Source organism: Typha latifolia, chromosome 11 (assembly GCF_019914945.1).
Source record: "Typha latifolia isolate L0001 chromosome 11, TyphaL0001v2, whole genome shotgun sequence".
Classification (NCBI taxonomy): Eukaryota; Viridiplantae; Streptophyta; class Magnoliopsida; order Poales; family Typhaceae; genus Typha; species Typha latifolia.
In genome coordinates, this window is record NC_133096.1 from 9921559 (window position 1) to 9942501 (window position 20943).

The window sequence follows — 20943 nt, forward strand, 5'->3', positions numbered from 1 at the left end:
TGCTCCCAGACATGCATACAGACGAGTCTATTCAAGTAAAATGCATTCGCTAATAATCAGTTGGCTTGATGACTGCACTTTATTAGTCTTTGCCAGCACTACCAAAAATGAGCAAGCCGCGCCAATTTTATTGCATTCTCAGATCTTATTCATCGCTGGAGGGCTCATTAAACAGGAATGGACACCAATATCAAAGCACGCAAGATTATCAGGCCCTCGAAGCAGGGCAACTCCCATAACCAAGTTTGTCCAAATATATGATATAATTAGCAGCATTCATAAGAAAAAAGAGGCTGATTACATTCGCCTCTTTATTGTAAAGTTTGAAGATAATACTGTGGAAATTGCAAATTCAATAGGTTTGCCGCAAATTATGCAGAGCAAATGAATTGGCAGAGGCCAGGAAGGCAGCACCCACATATCCAATTTCAGACAATGCCATTATATACTTGTGAGATGATTTCCCCCTCCTTTTTCTTTAGCATATATGTTTCTGCGCAGGCACCAAAAGTTCTGCTACCATGTGCGGAACAAACAAGAACTCTGCGCTGATTCGTCCATGAAAGGACTTTTTAAGATTCTTCAACCTCCTGGTATTGTGAGTGAGAAGCTGCAAGGAGAGCAGCACCGATGCCAGAGCCATCATTGGAGAGCTTGATAACGACGGAGGCTGAGGCCTCTTCTCCGAGCATCTCTCTAAGAGTGCTTCTCACACACTCGCTGAATATATTGTAATGCTCATAAAGCCCACCGTCCATGGCAATTACTGTCCTCTTGGTGACACAGTCATTTGCTATAGTGTCCCGCCCCAGCTTCTTCAGGATGCCATATATACCAGCAGCTGCAAGGTGTGCACCACGCTTGGTGATGATATCACAAATTTCAACTACCATTTTCCTTGTCTTCAGGTAGGTAGGAATCTGAAATTGGAAAGAATATGAGGAAGAGAATAACAGTTGTTTATTAATACTATAAAAAAAAAGACAAGAGAAGCACACCCCAAAGACTTCCTTCAGTTTTGTTCCAACTATTTTGAGATCTGACGATGAATCATGATGCATTGCTGACATGACTGGTGTCCTGCATAATTTAAGCCCCAAATTTGTTGAAGGAGAGCAAGAACCAGCAGCCAAAACCAATTCAGAATATAGCAGAAGTATACAAAAATCAAGCAACTATTACACTGAATATTGACTTTTCACATAGTAAATCACTAGAGCTCCAAATTTTTTGCATCATTGGACAAGTCGAGACTATCTTAAAATATCTGTTCCTCATTATGATCAACTTTGTCATAAAAAACAGTCATTTCTGTTACCATTAAAAAATGTGCAGTCCTGTAAATCTGATGGTTCTCCTACAGATATCCTCACGTTTCCCCCTCCCATGCCCTCGTGTCATTCAAGACGAATCATTTTGTGGTGATGCTACTAGAGTCAAAAAATGTTTACAAATGTTCCTTAAATGCTTTGCAAGCTGCAAAATAAGGTGCTAGTTTGACAAGATGCAGACGATTCTAGTCAGATTATTGAAAGGATTATGGATCATCGTAAGATAAGACAGATCAAGGATTTTCCATTCAGTCCCCCTTAGCTATCCTTCGAGACCAACTGGGACCTTTAAAACTATCATGGCATGCAAACCAAGGGTTACTAGAAAGAACTGGAGTTACAAAAATATACCGCAATATAAATGGAACTCTTAGTTTTGGTGGTACAGTATCCCCAAAAAGGGATGCTTCTTCTGCCATCCTCAAGAGGACTCTTCGTAGGATCTCTCCCAGATACATTCCAGAAATCAACTTTTCATATATCTGTGGACATAAATACATGATTTAAAGTATTATATTAGTGATTCAAACAATTAATAGTTGTCCTTTCAAAGCAAAACTTACCTGCTCACCAGGATTTAAACTTTCAAGATCTAATGCTTGGTCGTACTGTGTCATAGGAAGATGAGATGATTTGAAATTTCCCCATTCCATGTTGATTACCTAAACCAACAACGCAAACCACAATGCAGGTCTGCTTTAGACAAATTGCTAGCATAAGCATCCGCATATATGTCCTTATTGCCTTTACATAGAGCTTATCAAAAAATTACCTTATGAGATTAAGCATAAAGATAGTTACTTACCATTTCTCCTGATTTAGGTAACAGACCATGCCACTTAGGAATTGCATGTGCCCGCTCTACATATGCTGCATTTGTACCAGTACCCAATATCACAGCAGCAATAACATCACTATCATCGTATCTACCTCCAGCTAACGTCCCAATTGTGTCATTGACCTACATCAAAGAATTAGCTGTCTTCTCAGTTTGTGCTGTAAGAATTTGAGCCATGTTTTACATTACAAAACCAAACTACTTGATGCCACATCCAAAACTCTTGAAATTCGGATTCAAGGACAGACTGTTGAACAATATCAATGTCATATAGTCATGACAACAGTGTTCCATTATAGTCAGATTCTTATCATCTGACACATCAATCAAATGTTTTACTAAATCTTCAGAAGTCAACGATGGACAAGTACGATAAGAGACTGACCAATGCTGTGACTTTCATGTCAAGTCCCTGCCTTTCCATAGCCTTAGTCAGTTCAGCCACCACATCTTCCCCTACCTGGCTTCACAGCAATAAAGAAGTCAAATCAGAAAAAATGGTATTAAGTGAAACTCAGCAGACGGTCAAAACCGAAACGTCTAGAATACCTAGCTCTTCATCTGATATACCCAATGACTGACTACCACAGATGCAGCATTTAAGAAACTGTATCCCACTGGAGAAGACTCCCACGTTGTGTGAGGTTCAGGGAGACAAAGATGTTCACAACCTTACCACCAGTATCAGGGAGGTTGTTCAGAACCAGAACTCATGGACTCAGGATGCACAGTACAAATTATGACATGCTTTAAGTACAGAAGAAATTACACTTTCCCAAAGAATATGATAGTTTTATTAGTGAAAAATTTACTGATTCCACATAAGAGAAACCCAAGTGCACAGGATAATTATTGTAACTTTTCTACAATAGAGCAGTGGGAAGAATTAGTTTATAAAATAAACTAATTGTGGTATCTAGCTGCCACTAGATATATACAATAACAGATGATAATGGAATGAAAAAAAGCTCAGATTTGTGTTAAGCATCTGAAAAAGGCAATTTGCCTCAGGTACTTCATTCTTTTGAAGATGGAATAAACTGTAATAACAAAATGCCACAGAAATGTCTCTACTGCAGCCAATGCTTATATTTACTACTTACAAGAAAATGTAAAGTCTACTGTAGGTAATAAGAAGTTACCGTGCCATCAACTGAGAAGCCTTTAGTCCACTTAATAAGAGTGCCAGATGCAATTGATGTTTGTTTCACTGGGAAAGAAAAGGTGAAACCAAGCTCCCTCTGTCTGCCCTCAGGAAGATGAAAATCTTCACCCTCAGAAGCGACAAATTTCGCTAGTTCAGCAGCAATAAAATCAAATAGTTCCTGAAAGCATAGTTAAATGAAGTAAGCATAGAAGGAAACCACAAAGTTTAGCAAAAGTTTATAAATAATAATATATAGGGGACTGCACTTACACCAGAACTTCCGACCATTAGATTTTGCGGAATGGAAACCTCTTCATATTCTTGCTTAACAACACGCCTTTCTTTTCCTCCCAACTGTACACGTAGAACGCGGAAATTGGTCCCGCCAAGATCCAATGCATAAAATAATCCTTTCTCATCCCTGTGGGAGTACTTAAACAATTCATTATCACTCTCTATTTCCTTTTGATGGAAAAGAAAATTTTGCACAGTAACCTGGTGAAACACCATCCACTACTGCAATTGACTGCTTTGTATTTTGAAAATATGTTGTGTTAAACTGTCTGATGCGAGATAACAGTCTATAGGTAGGTAGAGTAGCATTTGCTTATTGCATTTGTTTCTTTATCCCTTTCTTCTCTCAACCAAAACATGCAAGTCTTTAGACAATGATTATGCTTAGAAAACCTATTGCTCTGCATAGGACGATCTACAAGAAAACTCATATCAAAGATCGTGATTTAAGAGTTTGAAATGACAATTAAAGCATATGAACCATATATTATTCACACACTTACTATATGTCAAATGAACGAATAACTTCTCTAATAACAAAGAAAAAGAAAAAAAAATCTAAAATTAACGTAAGAAAAAGGTATTATATTGACAGAGTTCCCTCTAAGTTATAACATTCAGCCAAAGTACATAAAACAAAACTATTGTGCTCCTTATCTACATAAAACTTAGAAATCGATCATTTAGCAAATTAGCATTGAACCATACAACTATCAGAAGTTATTGGCCAGTGTAGAAACCATGGATATGCAGACCATCTAAATATATACGAACATTAAGACCAAAATCCAGTTTCTCAGGAAACTGAATAACATATAAGAAGCAGTCAGAAGAAAATGAAGTTTGAATTCTGAAAACTATTGGAAAAACGAACAAGAACAAAGTTAGGACTAAGGAAGAAGCGAGTGGCATAAATGCCAAGTACTCAAAACATAGACTTGCCTCTAAATAAATCTGTCAATCCATTCTTTGCAAAGAGAAAACGGCCAAGATAAGATAACAACTAAAAATAGGAGATCTCAAATAGATAACCTTTTTAACAAACTTGGGGATGAGTACGCAATACATATAACACGAAAAAAAAAAGAGGGAGGTGACGTGCATTTCTTTACTCAATCAACTTCATTGATCTTTACTCAAATATTATTCGTGTACCACCTATCAGAAAGCACAACTACGAATAACTTCTCTAATAACCCAGAAAAGATCGAATTTTTAAGCTAGATCAAATCGATTTTACCCAGTAGGGAGGTTATCCACATAGCTGATGAGCATCTTGAGCTTGCTCCCGCCCTCGGACGCGAGCCCAGCGTGCATCTCCACAGTCATCGCGTCGGCGATCTGCCGCAGCTTCGGGATCGGCGCCGCACACCGCTCCTCGAGCTCCTTGAGCACAGCCTTCGCCGACGCCCACCTCCCCGAGTTCCTCATCCGGCGCTGCATCACCAGCACCGCCACCGCGCACGCCGCCGCCGAGCAAACCACCGTCGCTCCCACCGCCACCTTCCCCATTGATCCAACAATTAGGGCTCCTCCGTCTCCCTCGTCTTCGAAATGGGAGGATTATAATGATGGGAAAACCCTAGGATTGGATGGATTTGTTGCTTTGCCTGGAATCCAAGACACGCAGGAGTGGAGGTGAAAGATCTCGAGAGGCTTCGGCTTTCTACTACTTGGATTGGGGGTTTGCGGGGCAGCGCGAAGAAAACGACGAGAGATTTACGGAGGTAGAAGAGCGTAGATTAGATTTCGGAGTTTCTCCCAAAATAGACGGTTTATTTAGTTGGGGTCTAAGAAAAACTCTATTCCATTATAACTGCTTCTTTTTTTCCTTCCTAAAAACCTCACAATTTACTATTTTTGTTGTCCCAACACGTGCGATATAGATCTAATTCTTTGTCCAAAATTTTGTCCCACGTGGACAAAAAAAAATCTTAAAGCATCCACGTCAGATCGAGTAGCTGAATGGTTTTCTAGGACAATCTGGCGATAAATTTGACGATAAAACAAATAGAGTCACGTTTGGGATAAATTAATCATCTCTTATTCATAAAATTACGCGGATAGGAGGACCAAAATCGAATAAATACATTGCTTTATATGGCTATTATACCTTCTCCCGATCTATTCATCCTTCCATGATAGCATCCGATTTCTCGCGTGGAGAAAGGCGAGATGCTCCGAGGCCTCTCGAAGTGCGCCTCGTAACTCGCGTAGTACTTTCGTACGCAGTCCTCATTAACCGCGCTTTCGTCACCGCGTAGACTTTCGTGACTTCTCTCAAGTACCTCTTTCGTAATATAAATGCCTTCTCTGACTTTTTCCACACTACCACTTTACCACTTACATTAATGCAATATCCAAACTAAATATTCATCTAATAATTGAAGGGTCAAAGTGCAAATCGGTTAAACATCCGGGTGTTATCTGCAACTTTCAAAAGGGCCGTATCTTTCGGATCCGCTGCAAAAACCGGCCATTTTGACCAAACCCAATTGCTTCTCAGAGATCTCAATCGCAAGAGCAGAGCAAGATACGGCTAATCAAACCCAAGATCTTATATTAACTTGGTTGGTCCTCCTCACCTGGGTGACTGGGTCTTAGCTCTCGGAGAAGATTAAAAGCGAAGCATTGAATGGAGAGAGAGTACTGCAAAGAGAAAAGCTGAGACCTTTTGAGAGTTGAGAAGTAAAAGGTAGAGAGAAAGAAAAGGGGAGAGGGGGGATTCACGAGGTTGTCAGGTGGTGGAAGGAGTAAGGCAAGTAGAAGAGTTATATATATCATTCCCGAGGAGAGAGAGAGAGAGAGAGAGAGAGAGCTCCAGAAAGATAGATAGAACGGTGGATAGTATTCATTCTGATGCAAGGTGTGTAAGAGCTTGGTGCAAGTTTGATTGCTTTCTACTTCAATCTACTGCACAGTTCCATTACCCAAATCCAGAAAATTTCGAACTTGGTGTGAGTCTCATCGGACTCATTTGCGTAGAAAAGCTCCCAGCTTTGGCGTTCTTTGAGAAATTTTGTTTTGTTTTGTTTTGTTTTGTTCTGCTCTGTTTCTTTTCTTTTCCTTTCTTCCATCTCTCCATGTGTTGAACTGTGAATGGTTTCTGTTTTCTTCTTTTCACTGTTCTCACTGTCCTTTTCCTTCTCCATCTCTTTTAGACTTTGGCAGAAGTTGAAAGCTGATACGTTTCCTCTCTTGGGGTATTGCTTGGCACTTACTCTTGCTTAATTTCGAACAATATGTAGTCCCAAGTCCTTTTCCTAACACCATTGTCTTGTAACAGTGGCTGGGAAATGGATCAAGCTATAAGGTGGATAAAGAAACTTCTAACCGGGAAGAAGGAAGCTAAGGGTCCAAAGGTCAATCCCAAATCCAATGGAAGAGAAGCAGGAGAGAAGAAAAGGTGGAGCTTTGTCAAGCCAAGGAAGAGCTGTGCCAAAGAGCTTGTTCACAACTCAGCAGCCTTACCTGAGACAGCGCAGAATGCGAAAACTCATGAGATCACTGAGTCTGAGGCAGCTATCACAATCCAAAAAGCTTTCAGGGGTTATCTTGTAAGATTACTCTGCTACAACTTTCATTTAATTTGGTTTTGATGTTTTTATGCTAAAATTCTTTTGGGTTGTTCTTGTTCTAGGCGAGGAAAGCTCTACGTGCTCTCAAATCTCTCGTCAAGTTGCAAGCTCTGGTTCGAGGCTACCTTGTCCGAAAGCAAGCAGCCACAACTCTTCATAGATTGCAAGCTCTAATGAGAGTCCAAAAATCTCGCAGTCTAACGAACTCATATGTAGGAATAAATGCTCAAATACCCACATCATCAAATGTTATAAAACTTGCAGTTTTTAACTTCTTTACTTGTTTGCAGGAGAGATTCAGCGATGAGACCAGGATCAAACACTTGGCGCCAAGCCATGGCCGGAGGTTATCTGCAAGCTTCGAAAGCCCAAATTCTAGCTTCGAGAGGAGCCCGAAGATTGTAGAGATGGATACTTGCCAATCGAGATCAAGATCATCTAGAATTACCAATCCGTACGCATTGATTAAATCAACAGAGGAGTTGCATTCCATGTCACTTTCCTCTCCACTTCCATGCAAGCTTCAGCTTCGTGTGTCAATACCGAATTGCGACAAATGCCGGTGCTCGAAAACGGCGCAGAACACGCCAAGATACACTGCACATTCGCCGGCGATGGCGAAGAGCGTAAGCCCAGCGGTCGACGGCGTGCTGAAGCGATTCTTGAACCTCCGAAACCGGCCAAATTATATGGCGAGCACCCGTTCGTCGGTAGCGAAGGAGAGATCACAGAGCGTTCCGAGGCAGCGGCCGGAGCCGACCGGGGGGCGGCGGAGGGCTGCATTGAATGAGATGGTGGAGTCCAGAGCTAGTTTTAGTGGAATGGGAAGTAGGAAGTCTTGCTCAAGAGTTCAAGATGCTTACAGTTTTATGATCCCAGAGTTAGACAGGATTGAGAATTCAGCAAGAGATTACTACTTGGATAGTTTGTGGTGATCTTAGCGTAAGTTTCAGAGTAGAGATGCTAATCTACCAATCCTAGTATATCAAATCTGGAAGAAGTTTTCCATGTCTTTTGCGGTATAGATGGAAAAAAGAGATCAAAATATTAGGCTACATGTAAATATAATCCCTGTTGTTTTTGTTAACTGGATCATACATTGCAGTGACTTTGACTTTAGTTTTCTTTTCTTTATTGGATCTAATTCTCATGTCACATCAGTTGACTTGATCTGGATCTGAATCTAAATCTCAACAACTATGTCAGAAGGCAAAGAACTGGAGACGGGTCAAAGCAACCAGCCATGATTTGGTGAGATTTGCACTTTTGCATTAGCTTTTGGTGAAATCATGTGGATGGTCCATAGCCATAAATTTTCTTTTGCTGTACTTATTTGCATATATACAGATACACCCTTAAAAACCTTTCTGTTTAATAAAAAGAATCTTAGTAATTTAGTAGAGGAAATGACATACAGAGACCCTTAACTGAACATATGCAATGATAATAAAGTTATTTTTGTCTTGGTAAAATTGAATGATTAATTATATTGGAAGGATATCTATATAAAAAAAAGGGGGTTTTAATAAGTCTTCATATAAATATCACTTTTGGAGGGGTAGTATATATATATATATATAATTTAGCTTCCAAAGACTGGCCTATTTACCATTGAGGTAATGAGGTAACCATGAAGATCTTCGTGTGGGCTTAAGCCCACGCTCGGCGAGTAAGTGGGCGGAATTCTTCGAAGAGCAATAAATGAGCCCATGATGATCAATTAATTTACATGCTCAGCACGAAAATTATCCCACACAAAAATGATATTTTACTCGTTAGAGTAAAAAAAACTGAAACTTATATGAATATTTGGTTATGCTTTTATACCAATTGAAAAATACACGCTGTCGATAATAATATGCGAAAAATAAAGCGTGAAAAGACAATCACACAAACACAAGTTTTTACGTGAAAAAGTCCTAAATTACATAAAAACAATGGATCCAAAATAAGCTGTATGTGTGAATGACTATAGGGTGCGTTTGAATAACCAAAATAAGTTTTCTATATATGCAAACACAGTGTGAACGGATAAAGGGTGCGAATGAGCTCAGAGTGTATTTAAACACCAATACAAACAGCAGATTAATCAGTTAAATATAGAGTATTTGTTCTTGTGACTTTAAATAAAATTTCATACTTTTTCAATAATTATAACATCGACTAGCTACTTTAATAATAATTCTAAAATCGTTGAATATTTTAATTTTAAAATTAATTTTACACTTTAATATTTTTTTATCAAATATATTATGACACGTGGGAAAATAAAATCTAAGCATATTACATAAATAGAAATTTATTTTAAAATATAATTTATTAATTACATGATGACAAATAAACCTAACAAAGATGATGATTATTTTGTCTTACCACCACGGATCTATGTCGGAAGCTTTAGCTCAATTTTTTTAATACGAACTATTTATTTCCTACATTTTGCTCTTCTTCCCCAAAATCCATATCCAATTCTAGAAATGAGAAATAAATCCACCCCACTCCTCCTCCATTCTCCTACCATATCCAACGCCACCGCCTCATTCGTGGTGGTTCTCGTCACCGCCCTATTCCTCCTCTTCCTCTACCTCACGACCTCTCTTCCTTCCAAGCCCACCTATCACTCCCTCTTCCTTTCCCTTTCCTCTAACTCCACCGCCGCCGACCACCTCCGCGCCCTCACTCGCGTTCCCCACGTCGCCGGCTCCGCCGCCAACTCCGACGCCGCCGCCTATGTCGTGTCCGTCCTCTCCTCCCTCTCCTTCCCCACTCACTCGTCCTACTACTCCGTCCTCCTTTCCTACCCCATCCACCGATCGCTCTCCCTCATCTCGAACCCTAACCCCACTATCTACTTCAACCTCGCCCAGGAGACCTACCCTGGCGACCCCTACGCCGGCGCTGCTGCGGACGTAATCCCCACCTTCCACGCCTACGCTGCGTCCGGCGCGGTCACCGCCCCCGTCGCCTATGCCAACTACGGCCGGGTGGAGGATTTCGAAGCGCTGAGGACTTTGGGGGTTAACCTCACCGGTACGGTGATCTTAGCGCGATACGGTAAGATATACCGCGGGGATATCGTAAGGAACGCTCAGGACGCCGGCGCGGCGGCGGCGGTGGTGTACACGGACTCGAAGGACTACGGCGGCGGAGGTAGGAACTTCTTCCCACAAGGGCCATGGATGCCGCCGAGTGGGGTCCAGATAGGGTCGACGTATCGGGGACTCGGCGATCCGACGACGCCAGGGTGGGCTTGCTCCGTCGGAGACGGCGCCGCCTGCGAGCGGCTGAGCAAGGCTGACGTGGCGGCGAGCGGGCTCGTGCCGGCGATACCGTCGCTGCCGGTTTCGGCCAAGGACGGAGAGGCCATCCACCAGACGATAGGTGGACACGCGGCGCCTGATGATTGGCAGGGAGGGGATGGAGAACCGGTTTACCGGCTCGGGCCTGGCCCGGGAATCATTAACCTGACATACTCTGTAAGTCACTATCGAGCAGGTTGTTTTCATGTGATTGATGGTTTACCTTTTCTTTTTTGTGGGATAATAATGTTAGGGAAATGAAACTATTGTGACGATCCAAAACGTATTTGCTGTGATCGAAGGCAAAGAAGAGCTTGATAGGTAATTCATGTTTTGTGTTAAAATTTGTGTTTATTTTATTTTGCATTTAATGTGCGTAGTAGTTCTTTTCTGCACCTCTCTGAGAATTATAAATATGAAAAATATTTCCTGGGTTGTATACTATTTTACTATATGCGAAGGTAGGTAGTGGCCCAGGGGATTTGTCCCATTTCTTCGATGGTTTGAAAGATATTGTACGATAAAACGAAATCAATCAAGGTTGTCCTTTTCTTTCTTTTTCTTTGAGTTGAACGTGAGTTGAAGTTTTTCCTTAAACCATTTGGGTAGGTAGTATATATCATTGTCTAGCACAAAAGTATCGTTAGACTTTTGTGAATTTAGGCATCTCAAGTGATGAATACTTGGTTTGTCAAAAAAGTGATGACTTCTTAAACCACAATTTTCGCTTGCTAGAAGTGACTAAATGCTTTCTGTTATATTTACAGATATGTACTTCTAGGTAACCATCGTGATGCATGGACATTTGGGGCAGTTGATCCAAACAGTGGGACTGCAGCTTTGCTTGAGGTAAAACTAAATTCGACATAGACCATTCAATGCATCGAAGTTTGGATGTTCAAATTCTCTACATTTTCAAGCTGTAAATAAATGTTGGTGAACAGTCAGCTGTGCCCTCGACATAAGGAACTACAGAGATTTCTAGTTTTTCACTGGAAGTCCGATTAAAAGATGCTATGGTTATCTATGATACAAGTCAGATGTAGTTGGCTTCGTCAAGCAAATAAAAAATTGTAGCCTTTTTATTCACTCCGTATAATTTTAGATGCTTTGCATAATAGGTGCTAAACATATATGGTGTAAATAGCTTCTTCCTTTCACACAACTCCTTGAGGCTGCAAAGTTTTTCTTGCATCCTCATTTTAATTTCTTCTTATCACTTCACACACTTCACATCATGATTCTCTACCTGTTATATCGTTTCTCCAATGTAGGTAGCTCAAAGGTTGTGGAAGCTGCAAAAAAGGGGATGGAGACCTCGGAGAACCATTGTTCTGTGTAACTGGGATGCAGAAGAGTATGGCTTGGTCTCTCTCTCTCTCTCTCTCTCTCTCTCTCTCTCTCTATATATATATATATATATATATATATCTTCATGTGTGCTCACGTACAACTAACTTCAGGCATCATTTCTTCATATTATTTAATGTTGTTCAGATAGGATCTACAGAATGGGTTGAAGACAACAGGGAAATGTTAGCTTCTAGAGCTGTTGCTTATCTGAATGTTGACTCTGCCGTAACTGGTCATGGATTCTGGGCTGCTGCAACTCCTCAACTTGATGAGATGCTTAAAGAAGCAAGTAAAGATGTACTTCTTCTATCTTTACGCCATTATTTGAGAAGTAGAAAGGTTCACAACAATCATTATTTTGTTAGGTAAATTAGGAGCAGTAGATATTGGACTACAGTTGTAACACCAGAATGGCCAGAACGAACAGCATAATTGGCATTAAGAAGAAAAAAAAATGACAGGAGATTATATAAACAAATTTATGCAGTATGTAATATATAGGTAATAATAAAATAGTTATAGACATACAAGGTGTTATAAATATTGCAGGTGTCATGGAGTCCATGGATGAGATACAAGCTCCAGTTTATATCTTTGTCAGATCTCCTTTGTAGCCTTCTCATTTTTTAGTTGTACTGTAGCTGACCTTATATTGTTTTGAATAGGCTGGGTTGGTTTAATGTAATTCATTCTTTAAATAATATGTACTTTTTCTTGTTCATTGTGAAGGTTCAAGATCCTGACAACTCATCTCGAACTTTATATGAATCATGGATTGCATCCGGTGATTCCCTACTTGTAAGTTGCTAGACATGGTGCATATCTTGTGTGAAAAGACAAACGTGAGTATCATTAATGCATTACTGCCTGCCAAGAAATAAGTATTATGTGTGTGTGTTCCTTTCTTTATTCTAATTAATATGAAACCATCACCTTTTTGGGAATGAAACTCAAAAGTTCTGATTAGCTGCTGCAAAACTTCTTTTTGAAGATTGGGAGGTTAGGTGGTGGAGGGACAGATTTTGCTGCTTTTGTCCAACATGTAGGTGTTCCTTCCATTGATATGTCATTTGGAGATGGTAAGTACCTTGTTGCTTGACACTCCAATTTGAATTCCCTTGAATTAGATTATCTGTAGGATTACAATATTTTGAATTCCATTCTATATGAAGACCTTTAGGAATTTCTGAACTTTTGAAAGTTTTTATTCTATGAACACTGTATATTCAAGAGAGAATTTGTAGCACTAAATTTGGTAAAACGTTGCCAACCATTTCTTTCTTAAATGAGTGATATGACTTGCACTTCCTGGTTTGATGCTGAAAGTATCAGTAGGTATCATTGTTTAGATCTTATTGTCTCAATTTTGGGCAAATAATTGAAAGTGGCAAACTGGCAATTAGAAAGTTGCGTAATGGATTTACAAGTCCTCAAATTTCTTAACTAATGCTTTTCTCCTCCAATTGTTTGGTACTAAAGGTAATGTAGTTTCACCTGCAAGTCTGTGCTTACATTGTCATCCCTTAATTTTGTCACCTGTCAGGTGTTCTATGTATCAGTTGTAGAAATCATACAATTTTAATTTTGAAGGCTTGCATTTTCTAGAACTCAAATTATTAAGCTATCTTGCAGGATACCCAGTTTACCACTCCTTGTATGATGACTTCATGTGGATGGAGAAATTTGGAGACCCTATGTTCCATAGACATGTAGCAGGTAGTCTTGTATGTTCTGTTAATTTTTTAGGCACATACTATGTCAATAATTTCTTTTGAACACCTTAACATTTTGTTGTGCCATAATAAGATATTTTGGTGTACTCATGTAGCTGCGAGCATCTGGGGATTAATTGCTTTAAAGCTTGCAGATGAGGAAATCTTACCTTTTGATTACATCTCCTATGCTTTGGAGCTTAAGGCAATATTTTGTTTATTACAAATCTATATACTTCTGGCCTTACATTTTGAATGAACACATTGATATGCCTGTTCCAGTATTACATATATATCCTTTTGAACAGAGGAGTGCAAAAATTATTGAAGATGAGGCACTGGGGATGCGTGTCAGCTTCTCTCCATTATATAAGTCAATCAAAGAGCTCAAAAGGGCAGCCACCAAAGTAGATGGCGAAAGAAAGGTATCTAATAGACTATAGAGATAATTGCCAGGTATATCTTAGGATGTATTATCACTCTGCTGAGCAAAATTATTGCATACTCGTAGGCATTAAAAAGCAAACTTTGGGGCCTGAAGTTGAGAAATGACCCATTGAAAGTTAGAGAACTCAACGACAGGTTGATGATGACAGAACGGGCATTTACTGATCGGGAGGGGCTCTTTGAAAGACAATGGTACAAACATCTGGTGAGCTCTTGCATCAGATTCTTAAACATTCATTAATTCATTTTTAATTTCCCTTTCGGATGTTCAATTATATGTTACTGATAAGGATCTTCAAATTTCCAGATTTACGGACCTTCGCAGCATGATGATTATGGATCTAAAGCATATCCAGGTATTGATGATGCCATTGAGAAGGCGATGAGTTTGAACACCTCGGAATCAAGGTTTCTTCTACAACATGAGGTGTTGAGGGCTGCCAGGGCTGTGGCCCAGGCAGCCCGAGTCCTTTCTGGAAAATTGACATGAACAAATGAATGAGACTTTTAGGCCTAGTTTACTTTAAGAATAAAGTTAATTTTAAAATAGATATTCTCTTGATTATATTTGAAATAAGATTTTTATTTTACGGATAACTATTTTTATGTGTAATAATTACTTTTAATATAATATAAAATATAATAAAACAATAAAATTATTATAAATATTTTGATTTGATAAAAAGTATGTTGATTGGATAAATATTAAGATAAAATTAGTAATTAGATTAATGTGTTGATATAAGATGTAATTTTGATAAAATAATATTTGTATTTTAGAATTAGTTTATTATGATATTTAGTTATTATTTTAAAATAAAGAGTTATATTTTAAAATAATAGAAAAATTATTTCTGAAATAAATGATGCTTAGCACCTTAAATTTGTACAAATTCATCAGCTAGTTAATCTTCTGAAGTATATAAATTATATCGTGGTATTTATTTCATCCTTAAACGTAGTGAAAATTTGTTCTCTCGTATGTAAGACTTCACCAGAGACCCCAATTATGCACTAATTTCTAATGACACGAGTTTCTAATTTGACATGTTCACCATCAAATTTCGCTGGGATTTCAATCTTTCCTCACTTGTTATTATGATCATTTTGCATGAACTGCCACAATACCAACGTAATTTTTTTTTTTTTTTTCTATTAGTTTGACCGTTCTTACGTAAGATGTGAAACTTTAGCCATTATCCGACACAAGTTAGGGAACTCATAGAGATGAATCTAATCATAATCACCAAATTCCGTCATCCTCAACCAAAATCACAATCCTCCCCACCCCACCATCAATTGGAGGCAAATAAAAAAAAAATATTGAAATCAAGAGAGGAACAACAATACCTTCCTCTCATGATCAGACCAAAGGCTACTCCCAAAAGCCATTGGACCATCACTTCGCAAGAAGAAAGATTGGAGAGATCCACAGCTACTCCTGCTGGTCCACGCAAAGCTCCTTCCTCAGCTTCTGCGAGAACAACTTACATGCATCCATGCTTAAATCGACCGCCGCCGACAACGCTACGAACAGCGCCACGTCAGCCATGCAACTCACGTGCTGTGCACCGACTTCCACCGTTGGCTTACTCACCTTGCCCTCCCCTTCCACCGTGGACCCCATCACGAACCCCGCCACGTCACTCTTGTCGATGACGAATCTACCCCCTCTTCGGACCCCAAGAGAGGACTCGGCGATCGGGAAGCCTCTGTAGTCGGAGAGGCCTGCGTCGGTTACGAGCTCAAACCGGTAGCCGAGCGCGTCCACCGGGCCGCGGTCACGCCAAGCCTCGAGCCGGCCCCACGGCTTCCAGCTGGCAGTGGAGGAGCCGACGGCCCGGAGGATGAGCCAGGCGCCGGGGTTAGCACGGGAGACGCGGCCCGAGCCGGGGGAGGGCACGAACGGCGTCACCATGGAGGCGGCGGCTATGGGCGAGCCGGAGAGGTCGTGGATCGTGACAGTCCATCCCTTGCGCTGGCTATGCCGAGGGTTGTAATAGTCACCGTCGGCGCGGAAGGAGCCGAGCCAGGATTTAATCGGGTTAGTGGATATGGATGCGGAGTTGGACGGAAGTGATCTGGAATTACATAAGATGTATAAGAAACTAGTTCAAAACAATTAAATATTTTAATATGTGGCAAAAGATAATCGTTAGATAATAAATGAGTACAAGACAAAGAACAAGAGTGCATTTTGTGCTCTCTAGTAGGAACTTCAAACCCTTACAAGCTTTTTTTTAACCATTTGAACACTGTCTCATTAGTAACAATTGCTTGTTTTGATCTCATTTGACCAAGTAATAGTTGGTCAATATTAACCGTCACAGTGGAATATTACAGTCGCAAAAGATGCCTCTCCAGCTAGTAGTGGTGTAGAATATTAGAGTAGCAAGTCTTGTTTAATGAATGATACATTAGAAAAGTGGTAATTTGTAGCATAGTATTCTTTCTGTTAGCTTCCGCAGTAGTTCCTAGAGATCCGAGCACTACTCTAGAGTTTCCAAGTACTATTAAGCAATAATTTTATGCCACTTGACAACCCCAACGAGTAGAAGATTGCGCTTTACGTACTTCTTATACCATCTAAAAAGGTAAGCAAAAAAAAAAAAATATATATATATATATATATTTTAACTTTGATCTGGTGAGAAATATAATCCTAAAAACTCAAATCTGCTACGATATATATATATATATACATTACCATAACAACTCCAATAAAAAACTTTTTTTTTGTTTGTAAAAAGGGAAGAGAACGAATAAATTTACCTTGATCTGGTGGTTCTCCTCCGGTCGGCATTAAACCGGCAGCTAAAAACCGGCTGCCTCACGCAGCCGCTCCCCCGGATCTGGTACACCACCGGGCTCAACTCCGGTTCTCCCCCAAATTGGAAAACGAACCGGGGGTCCGGCTCGGCTCGGACCACCAGATGCAGCCTCCCCTTCCCCTTCCCCAACCCCACCCACCCGCTCTGCGCCACCACCGCCTCCTCCTCCGCCGCCGCCCTCCCCACGTCCACCCAAACCCTAACCCTCCCCAACACCCGCCCCCCGCCTGCGCCGCACGTGCCCCCGCCCCGACCCGAGTGGACCGCCACGGTCAGGGCCGCCGGTTTGGCGGAGAGCTTGCGGAGCGCCGCCGGATCGAGCGAGATCACGACGGGCGGCGGTGAAGTGGAGGCGGTGTCGGGGGTGGTCGGATCGGCCGGGAGGAGGGGGAGTGGGGCAGTTTGGGAGAGGGAAGGGAAGTCTTGGAGGTGGAGGGAGGCGAAGCAGGGGGTGGTGGTGGAGGGGTGGATGGTGTGGTTACCCGGGGATCGGGACACCGCCGGTAGCTTTAAGGCGAGGGATTCGACGATGAGGCGGACGAAGGGGCAGGGATCCATTTGAGCGAATTGGTAGCGATGGCGGGATAATGGAGGACGGGAACGGGATGGATATAAAGACGGTTGTTTGTTTGCTTTGGAGTATATATATATATATATATATATATATATATAGGATTTGGACGAAAGAATCACAGCCGTTAAAAATAGTATGTGTAGGACCTACGGATTAATCTTTTGAATGATAACATGTATACTAATATTATTTCTAAATAAAATGATAACCTAATTGGCTTTATAATTAACGAGAACTGACTCACACTGCCAATGCCTTCTTAATTATTAACGATTAATTCGAGTTTGAAAGTAGAAGGATGGTTATCTTGAAGCTTTCTCTCTTTCCAGTTAAATCTGAGAGTATTATGCAGAAAGTACTGTATGATCGTTTAGGCATGCATGTCAGTCATCAATGAAGTTCCATATGGGATATCCAAATTGTAAAGGATTAGATTTGAAACCCCGGAGAGTATTCAAATTGAAAACCCCGAGGTAATCTTTTTATGCTAATTAATATCAGCTTAGAATCTTTGAAATAAGGTGTAAATTATTAAGAACATTTGGAGAGATATACCTAAAAGAAAAAGGAAAAGTTCAAAAATGACACACATGTTGCAGGAGCTAGTAGAAATGTATTGGATACTACTAGGATTGTCATCTTCTGAACTCGACCCACGTTTCATGGTCCTATATATTTGTTATTTTAAATTATAGATAGTAAAATGGTTGTTTATAGGTAGGTATGTGACAGGTGGATAAATCATTAAGTGTTGGCAAGATATAATTGGGGTGATCTGGCATGGTCCTACAAGCAGCTGGCTCTTTGCTGTCTTAGCATGTGAGTCTTGCACTTGCCCATATCATAGCACTTGGTCTTATTATCTCTTGAGTTATAGTGTGAGTCCACCAGTAAGAGCAAAGCCAGGTGGGGTTATGATGCTACTACTCCTTTTGTTGTCTACTGTTCGACTTTAAGGTTACAAATGTATACTTCTTCCCGCAGTGTTGGTCGCTAACTATTTTATGTGAATTACTTTTAGATTCTATGCATCCCTAGGAAATATTTTAATATATAAATTGATATAGAGTGACTGTTCTTTGACATAAGTCTTTTATTTGATTATATAGTAAACATCACAAGAAAGGAATACAAGATATCGAGTCTTAGGATGCAAATTAAGCAAAAGTAATTCAAAAAGTAATATAGGTAGATCTTGCATGCAGTTGATGGTACATAACCCTTTGAATCTCCAAAAGGTAGGAGAAGAATTCCTAACCAATAGACAAGCAAAGAAGTAAACGACGAAAAGGGTGAAGGGGATAGCACAACTAGGGTTCACAATCAAAGAAAACGATAGTCGTTGATGAGAGAGAGAGAGAGAGAGAGAGAGAGAGAGAGAGAGAGAGAGAGAGAGAGAGAGAGAGAGAGAGAGAGAGAGAGGAGGAAGAGAAGAGAATGGGGGAAAAGAAAGAAGAAGATGATGGTGACGAGGAGGAGGAGGAAGGAGACGTAAGAGAAAGGAGAAGGGGAGGGAAGGAAAACCCTCCGAAAGATATCGCCGACAACTAGGAGAGAAGAGCCTTTTAAGAGGGAGAAGAAGAAGGAGACCAATCCCTAGCTTAGTAGAGCTAGTTTCAGCGGAATGGGGAAAGCTACTTTGAATCTTAATTACTCTTACTATTGATAATATTAGGTCAAACCATAGAGCAATACAAACAACCATGAAGAATCCAACTAGAAAAGAGAGAATGAATCCTACTAGCCAGTGATGTATGAAAGTTAGGCATAAATGCTAAAGTGTGGCAAAAGGTGTAAGAATTAATGGATTCTAACGTACATGTATTAGATACGTAACATAATATGCTGCATGTCCGCACCCATGCTGTCATGCATGCATATATCTGGAAAAGAAAGACACGTCACGTAATTGTTTTAGAGTTTAGTGTTTGTCTTACATCCACGACAAAGATCGTCACATGCACACTACCAAGCAAATCACATACAAAAGCATCGGTCCCCAGCACACTACATGACACATGTCCATGGTTATTTTGGCATATGATGCAACCTTGCAGATGGTACATACATATGGGCATGTCGTCATGTCGTTTTCAGTAAAGCATGCATGAATGTTCCAAATAATGCTATACACTACGTATGGTTATCTGTAGTTGAAATTGGCATGGATTGATTCCTCTATTATGCATTAGTGAGAAGGTTAATGAAGGTATATTATTAACATAAAACGGTGTTTGGACCTTTAAATGAATTGATTAAGAGTCTAAGAGAGGTACCATAGTAGTAGCAATAGTTAGTTTAGTTTGAGAGAGGAGACGACAGTCGATCTGGATATAATTTGCATGGAATCGTATGCAATATTGCATGCATGCATGCAGCTCGTGGGCATTAGAATCCCGAGGAGATTGTGGAGGGTGGGGTGTTTTAAATTTGTATCAATTGCTGCTTCTTATCATTAGAGAACAAGTCCGGGTCCACTGGGATTACGGATGCATGTGAGATTGTTGAGATATCCAACTCATCTCACATGCATGTTATATGTGCCCGCATCTCCTTGTTTGACCGGATTGATACATGTGCCCATGCATGAATCATGATGGCATATTGGTATGCTGTTGCTTGTCGGCGGCATCTATGGATGATGTGTATGGTCCATGGATGGGTCCCGCGAGCCGATGGTATCAGTAGGCATGTGATGGTGCCCATACTGTAGCATGGATGTGTCTAGTGGCACGTGCGATCGTTCGTAATATCCTTAAGCTTTTATTATTATTATTATTATTTTTTTATCATGAGCTCGAACTCTAAACCACAAAACTATCAATCACCAAACAATTTCTCTACAATATTATTTGGGGTTGAAGTTGAACTCATGACCTTCTTGGCCATTTTATATAATTTAAAAAAAAAAGGGTCTTTTTGGCATAAATCACTATTATTATATTTATCTTTCATTTAACTCCTCTTAACATATAGATATTGGATGGTCGATGTGAGTTACGCTGAACTTTTCTTATCACCCTACTCTATTGTTAATTTGAAAGGCGCGAATGTACATATTTACATTGATGCAGTAGTTGTAGAAGGGCGAGATCGTTGAGCTACTGCAGAAAATAATTCACCTAAAATGTAATCTAAAACACAAGTTGGTCATGAACTCGATACTGTATTCCAGGATTCGAGCCAATTTGAGGTAACAAAATCAGTAGTAATTTTCAAATCCATTATATACTCTTCATTTATCATATAATTAAGGTTTAATAACTCAGATTTCTTTCTAGCAGGGAAATCCATAGCACTTATACAACTCATTATGAGAAAAAGTACTCCAAAAGAAATTGGTCACTTTATACCAAGCACCACTTATTTAAATGAAAAAAAAAGACAACAAGGTACAAGGAAGATATAGTAATTCTTGATCATATGGCAAAGAGAATAATATCAGAATGCACATAATAATACCACCAGGGACGGATCAGAGCTTCTTTCTTAAGATAATCCAACTTACTCAAAAGTAAATTTAAAGAAGAGGGCTCAGG

General features: G+C 40.1%; 4 protein-coding genes across 6 annotated transcripts; 2 read left to right on the forward strand and 2 right to left on the reverse strand.

Annotated features, from left to right (window-relative positions):
- Positions 1-205: 205 nt before the first annotated feature.
- Positions 206-5405, reverse strand: LOC140797354 (hexokinase-2-like). The gene is made up of 9 exons (XM_073150721.1): positions 4851-5405; positions 3587-3737; positions 3312-3494; positions 2555-2629; positions 2137-2292; positions 1895-1993; positions 1683-1813; positions 999-1080; positions 206-920 (listed from the first exon to the last, which is right to left on the reverse strand). Exons 1-9 carry the CDS (start codon positions 5120-5122, stop codon positions 573-575), a joined length of 1497 nt encoding a protein of 498 aa, XP_073006822.1. The 5' UTR covers positions 5123-5405; the 3' UTR covers positions 206-572.
- Positions 5406-6007: 602 nt separating this feature from the next.
- Positions 6008-8327, forward strand: LOC140797357 (protein IQ-domain 26-like). 3 transcript variants are annotated; one of them, XM_073150726.1, is made up of 5 exons: positions 6008-6476; positions 6772-6813; positions 6897-7167; positions 7251-7400; positions 7479-8327. In XM_073150726.1, the coding sequence occupies exons 3-5, from the start codon at positions 6907-6909 to the stop codon at positions 8121-8123; spliced, it is 1056 nt and encodes a 351-aa protein (XP_073006827.1). In that variant the 5' UTR covers positions 6008-6476; positions 6772-6813; positions 6897-6906; the 3' UTR covers positions 8124-8327. The 3 variants fall into 3 exon arrangements, with proteins under 3 accessions (XP_073006827.1, XP_073006828.1, XP_073006825.1); XM_073150727.1 differs by lacking the exon at positions 6772-6813; XM_073150724.1 differs by lacking the exon at positions 6008-6476 and having other exon boundaries at positions 6498-6813.
- Positions 8328-9542: 1215 nt separating this feature from the next.
- On the forward strand, positions 9543-14596 carry LOC140797351 (probable glutamate carboxypeptidase LAMP1). Its single transcript, XM_073150718.1, has 12 exons — positions 9543-10664; positions 10741-10808; positions 11255-11336; positions 11762-11854; positions 11985-12137; positions 12570-12638; positions 12832-12919; positions 13473-13556; positions 13669-13757; positions 13861-13977; positions 14064-14204; positions 14307-14596. The coding sequence occupies exons 1-12, from the start codon at positions 9666-9668 to the stop codon at positions 14487-14489; spliced, it is 2166 nt and encodes a 721-aa protein (XP_073006819.1). The 5' UTR covers positions 9543-9665; the 3' UTR covers positions 14490-14596.
- Positions 14597-15233: 637 nt separating this feature from the next.
- Positions 15234-17476, reverse strand: LOC140797356 (uncharacterized). The gene is made up of 2 exons (XM_073150723.1): positions 16772-17476; positions 15234-16080 (listed from the first exon to the last, which is right to left on the reverse strand). Exons 1-2 carry the CDS (start codon positions 17386-17388, stop codon positions 15435-15437), a joined length of 1263 nt encoding a protein of 420 aa, XP_073006824.1. The 5' UTR covers positions 17389-17476; the 3' UTR covers positions 15234-15434.
- Between the last annotated feature and the right edge of the window lie 3467 nt (positions 17477-20943).

Bases quoted from the DNA above. Each gene is read 5' to 3' on its own strand.
- LOC140797354 (XM_073150721.1), bottom strand. From the start codon at position 5,122: ATGGGGAAGGTGGCGGTGGGAGCGACGGTGGTTTGCTCGGCGGCGGCG. The intron at 1,994-2,136 runs GTAAGTAACTAT...TTGTTGGTTTAG, and splicing joins TACCTAAATCAGGAGAAATG to GTAATCAACATGGAATGGGG. The intron at 1,081-1,682 runs GTATATTTTTGT...TAAATTATGCAG, and splicing joins AGAGTTCCATTTATATTGCG to GACACCAGTCATGTCAGCAA.
- LOC140797357 (XM_073150724.1), top strand. From the start codon at position 6,710: ATGGTTTCTGTTTTCTTCTTTTCACTGTTCTCACTGTCCTTTTCCTTC. The intron at 6,814-6,896 runs GTATTGCTTGGC...GTCTTGTAACAG, and splicing joins GATACGTTTCCTCTCTTGGG to TGGCTGGGAAATGGATCAAG. The intron at 7,401-7,478 runs GTAGGAATAAAT...ACTTGTTTGCAG, and splicing joins GCAGTCTAACGAACTCATAT to GAGAGATTCAGCGATGAGAC.
- LOC140797351 (XM_073150718.1), top strand. From the start codon at position 9,666: ATGAGAAATAAATCCACCCCACTCCTCCTCCATTCTCCTACCATATCC. The intron at 11,855-11,984 runs GTCTCTCTCTCT...AATGTTGTTCAG, and splicing joins ATGCAGAAGAGTATGGCTTG to ATAGGATCTACAGAATGGGT. The intron at 12,639-12,831 runs GTAAGTTGCTAG...TTCTTTTTGAAG, and splicing joins CATCCGGTGATTCCCTACTT to ATTGGGAGGTTAGGTGGTGG.
- LOC140797356 (XM_073150723.1), bottom strand. From the start codon at position 17,388: ATGGATCCCTGCCCCTTCGTCCGCCTCATCGTCGAATCCCTCGCCTTA. The intron at 16,081-16,771 runs GTAAATTTATTC...ATGTAATTCCAG, and splicing joins AGGAGAACCACCAGATCAAG to ATCACTTCCGTCCAACTCCG.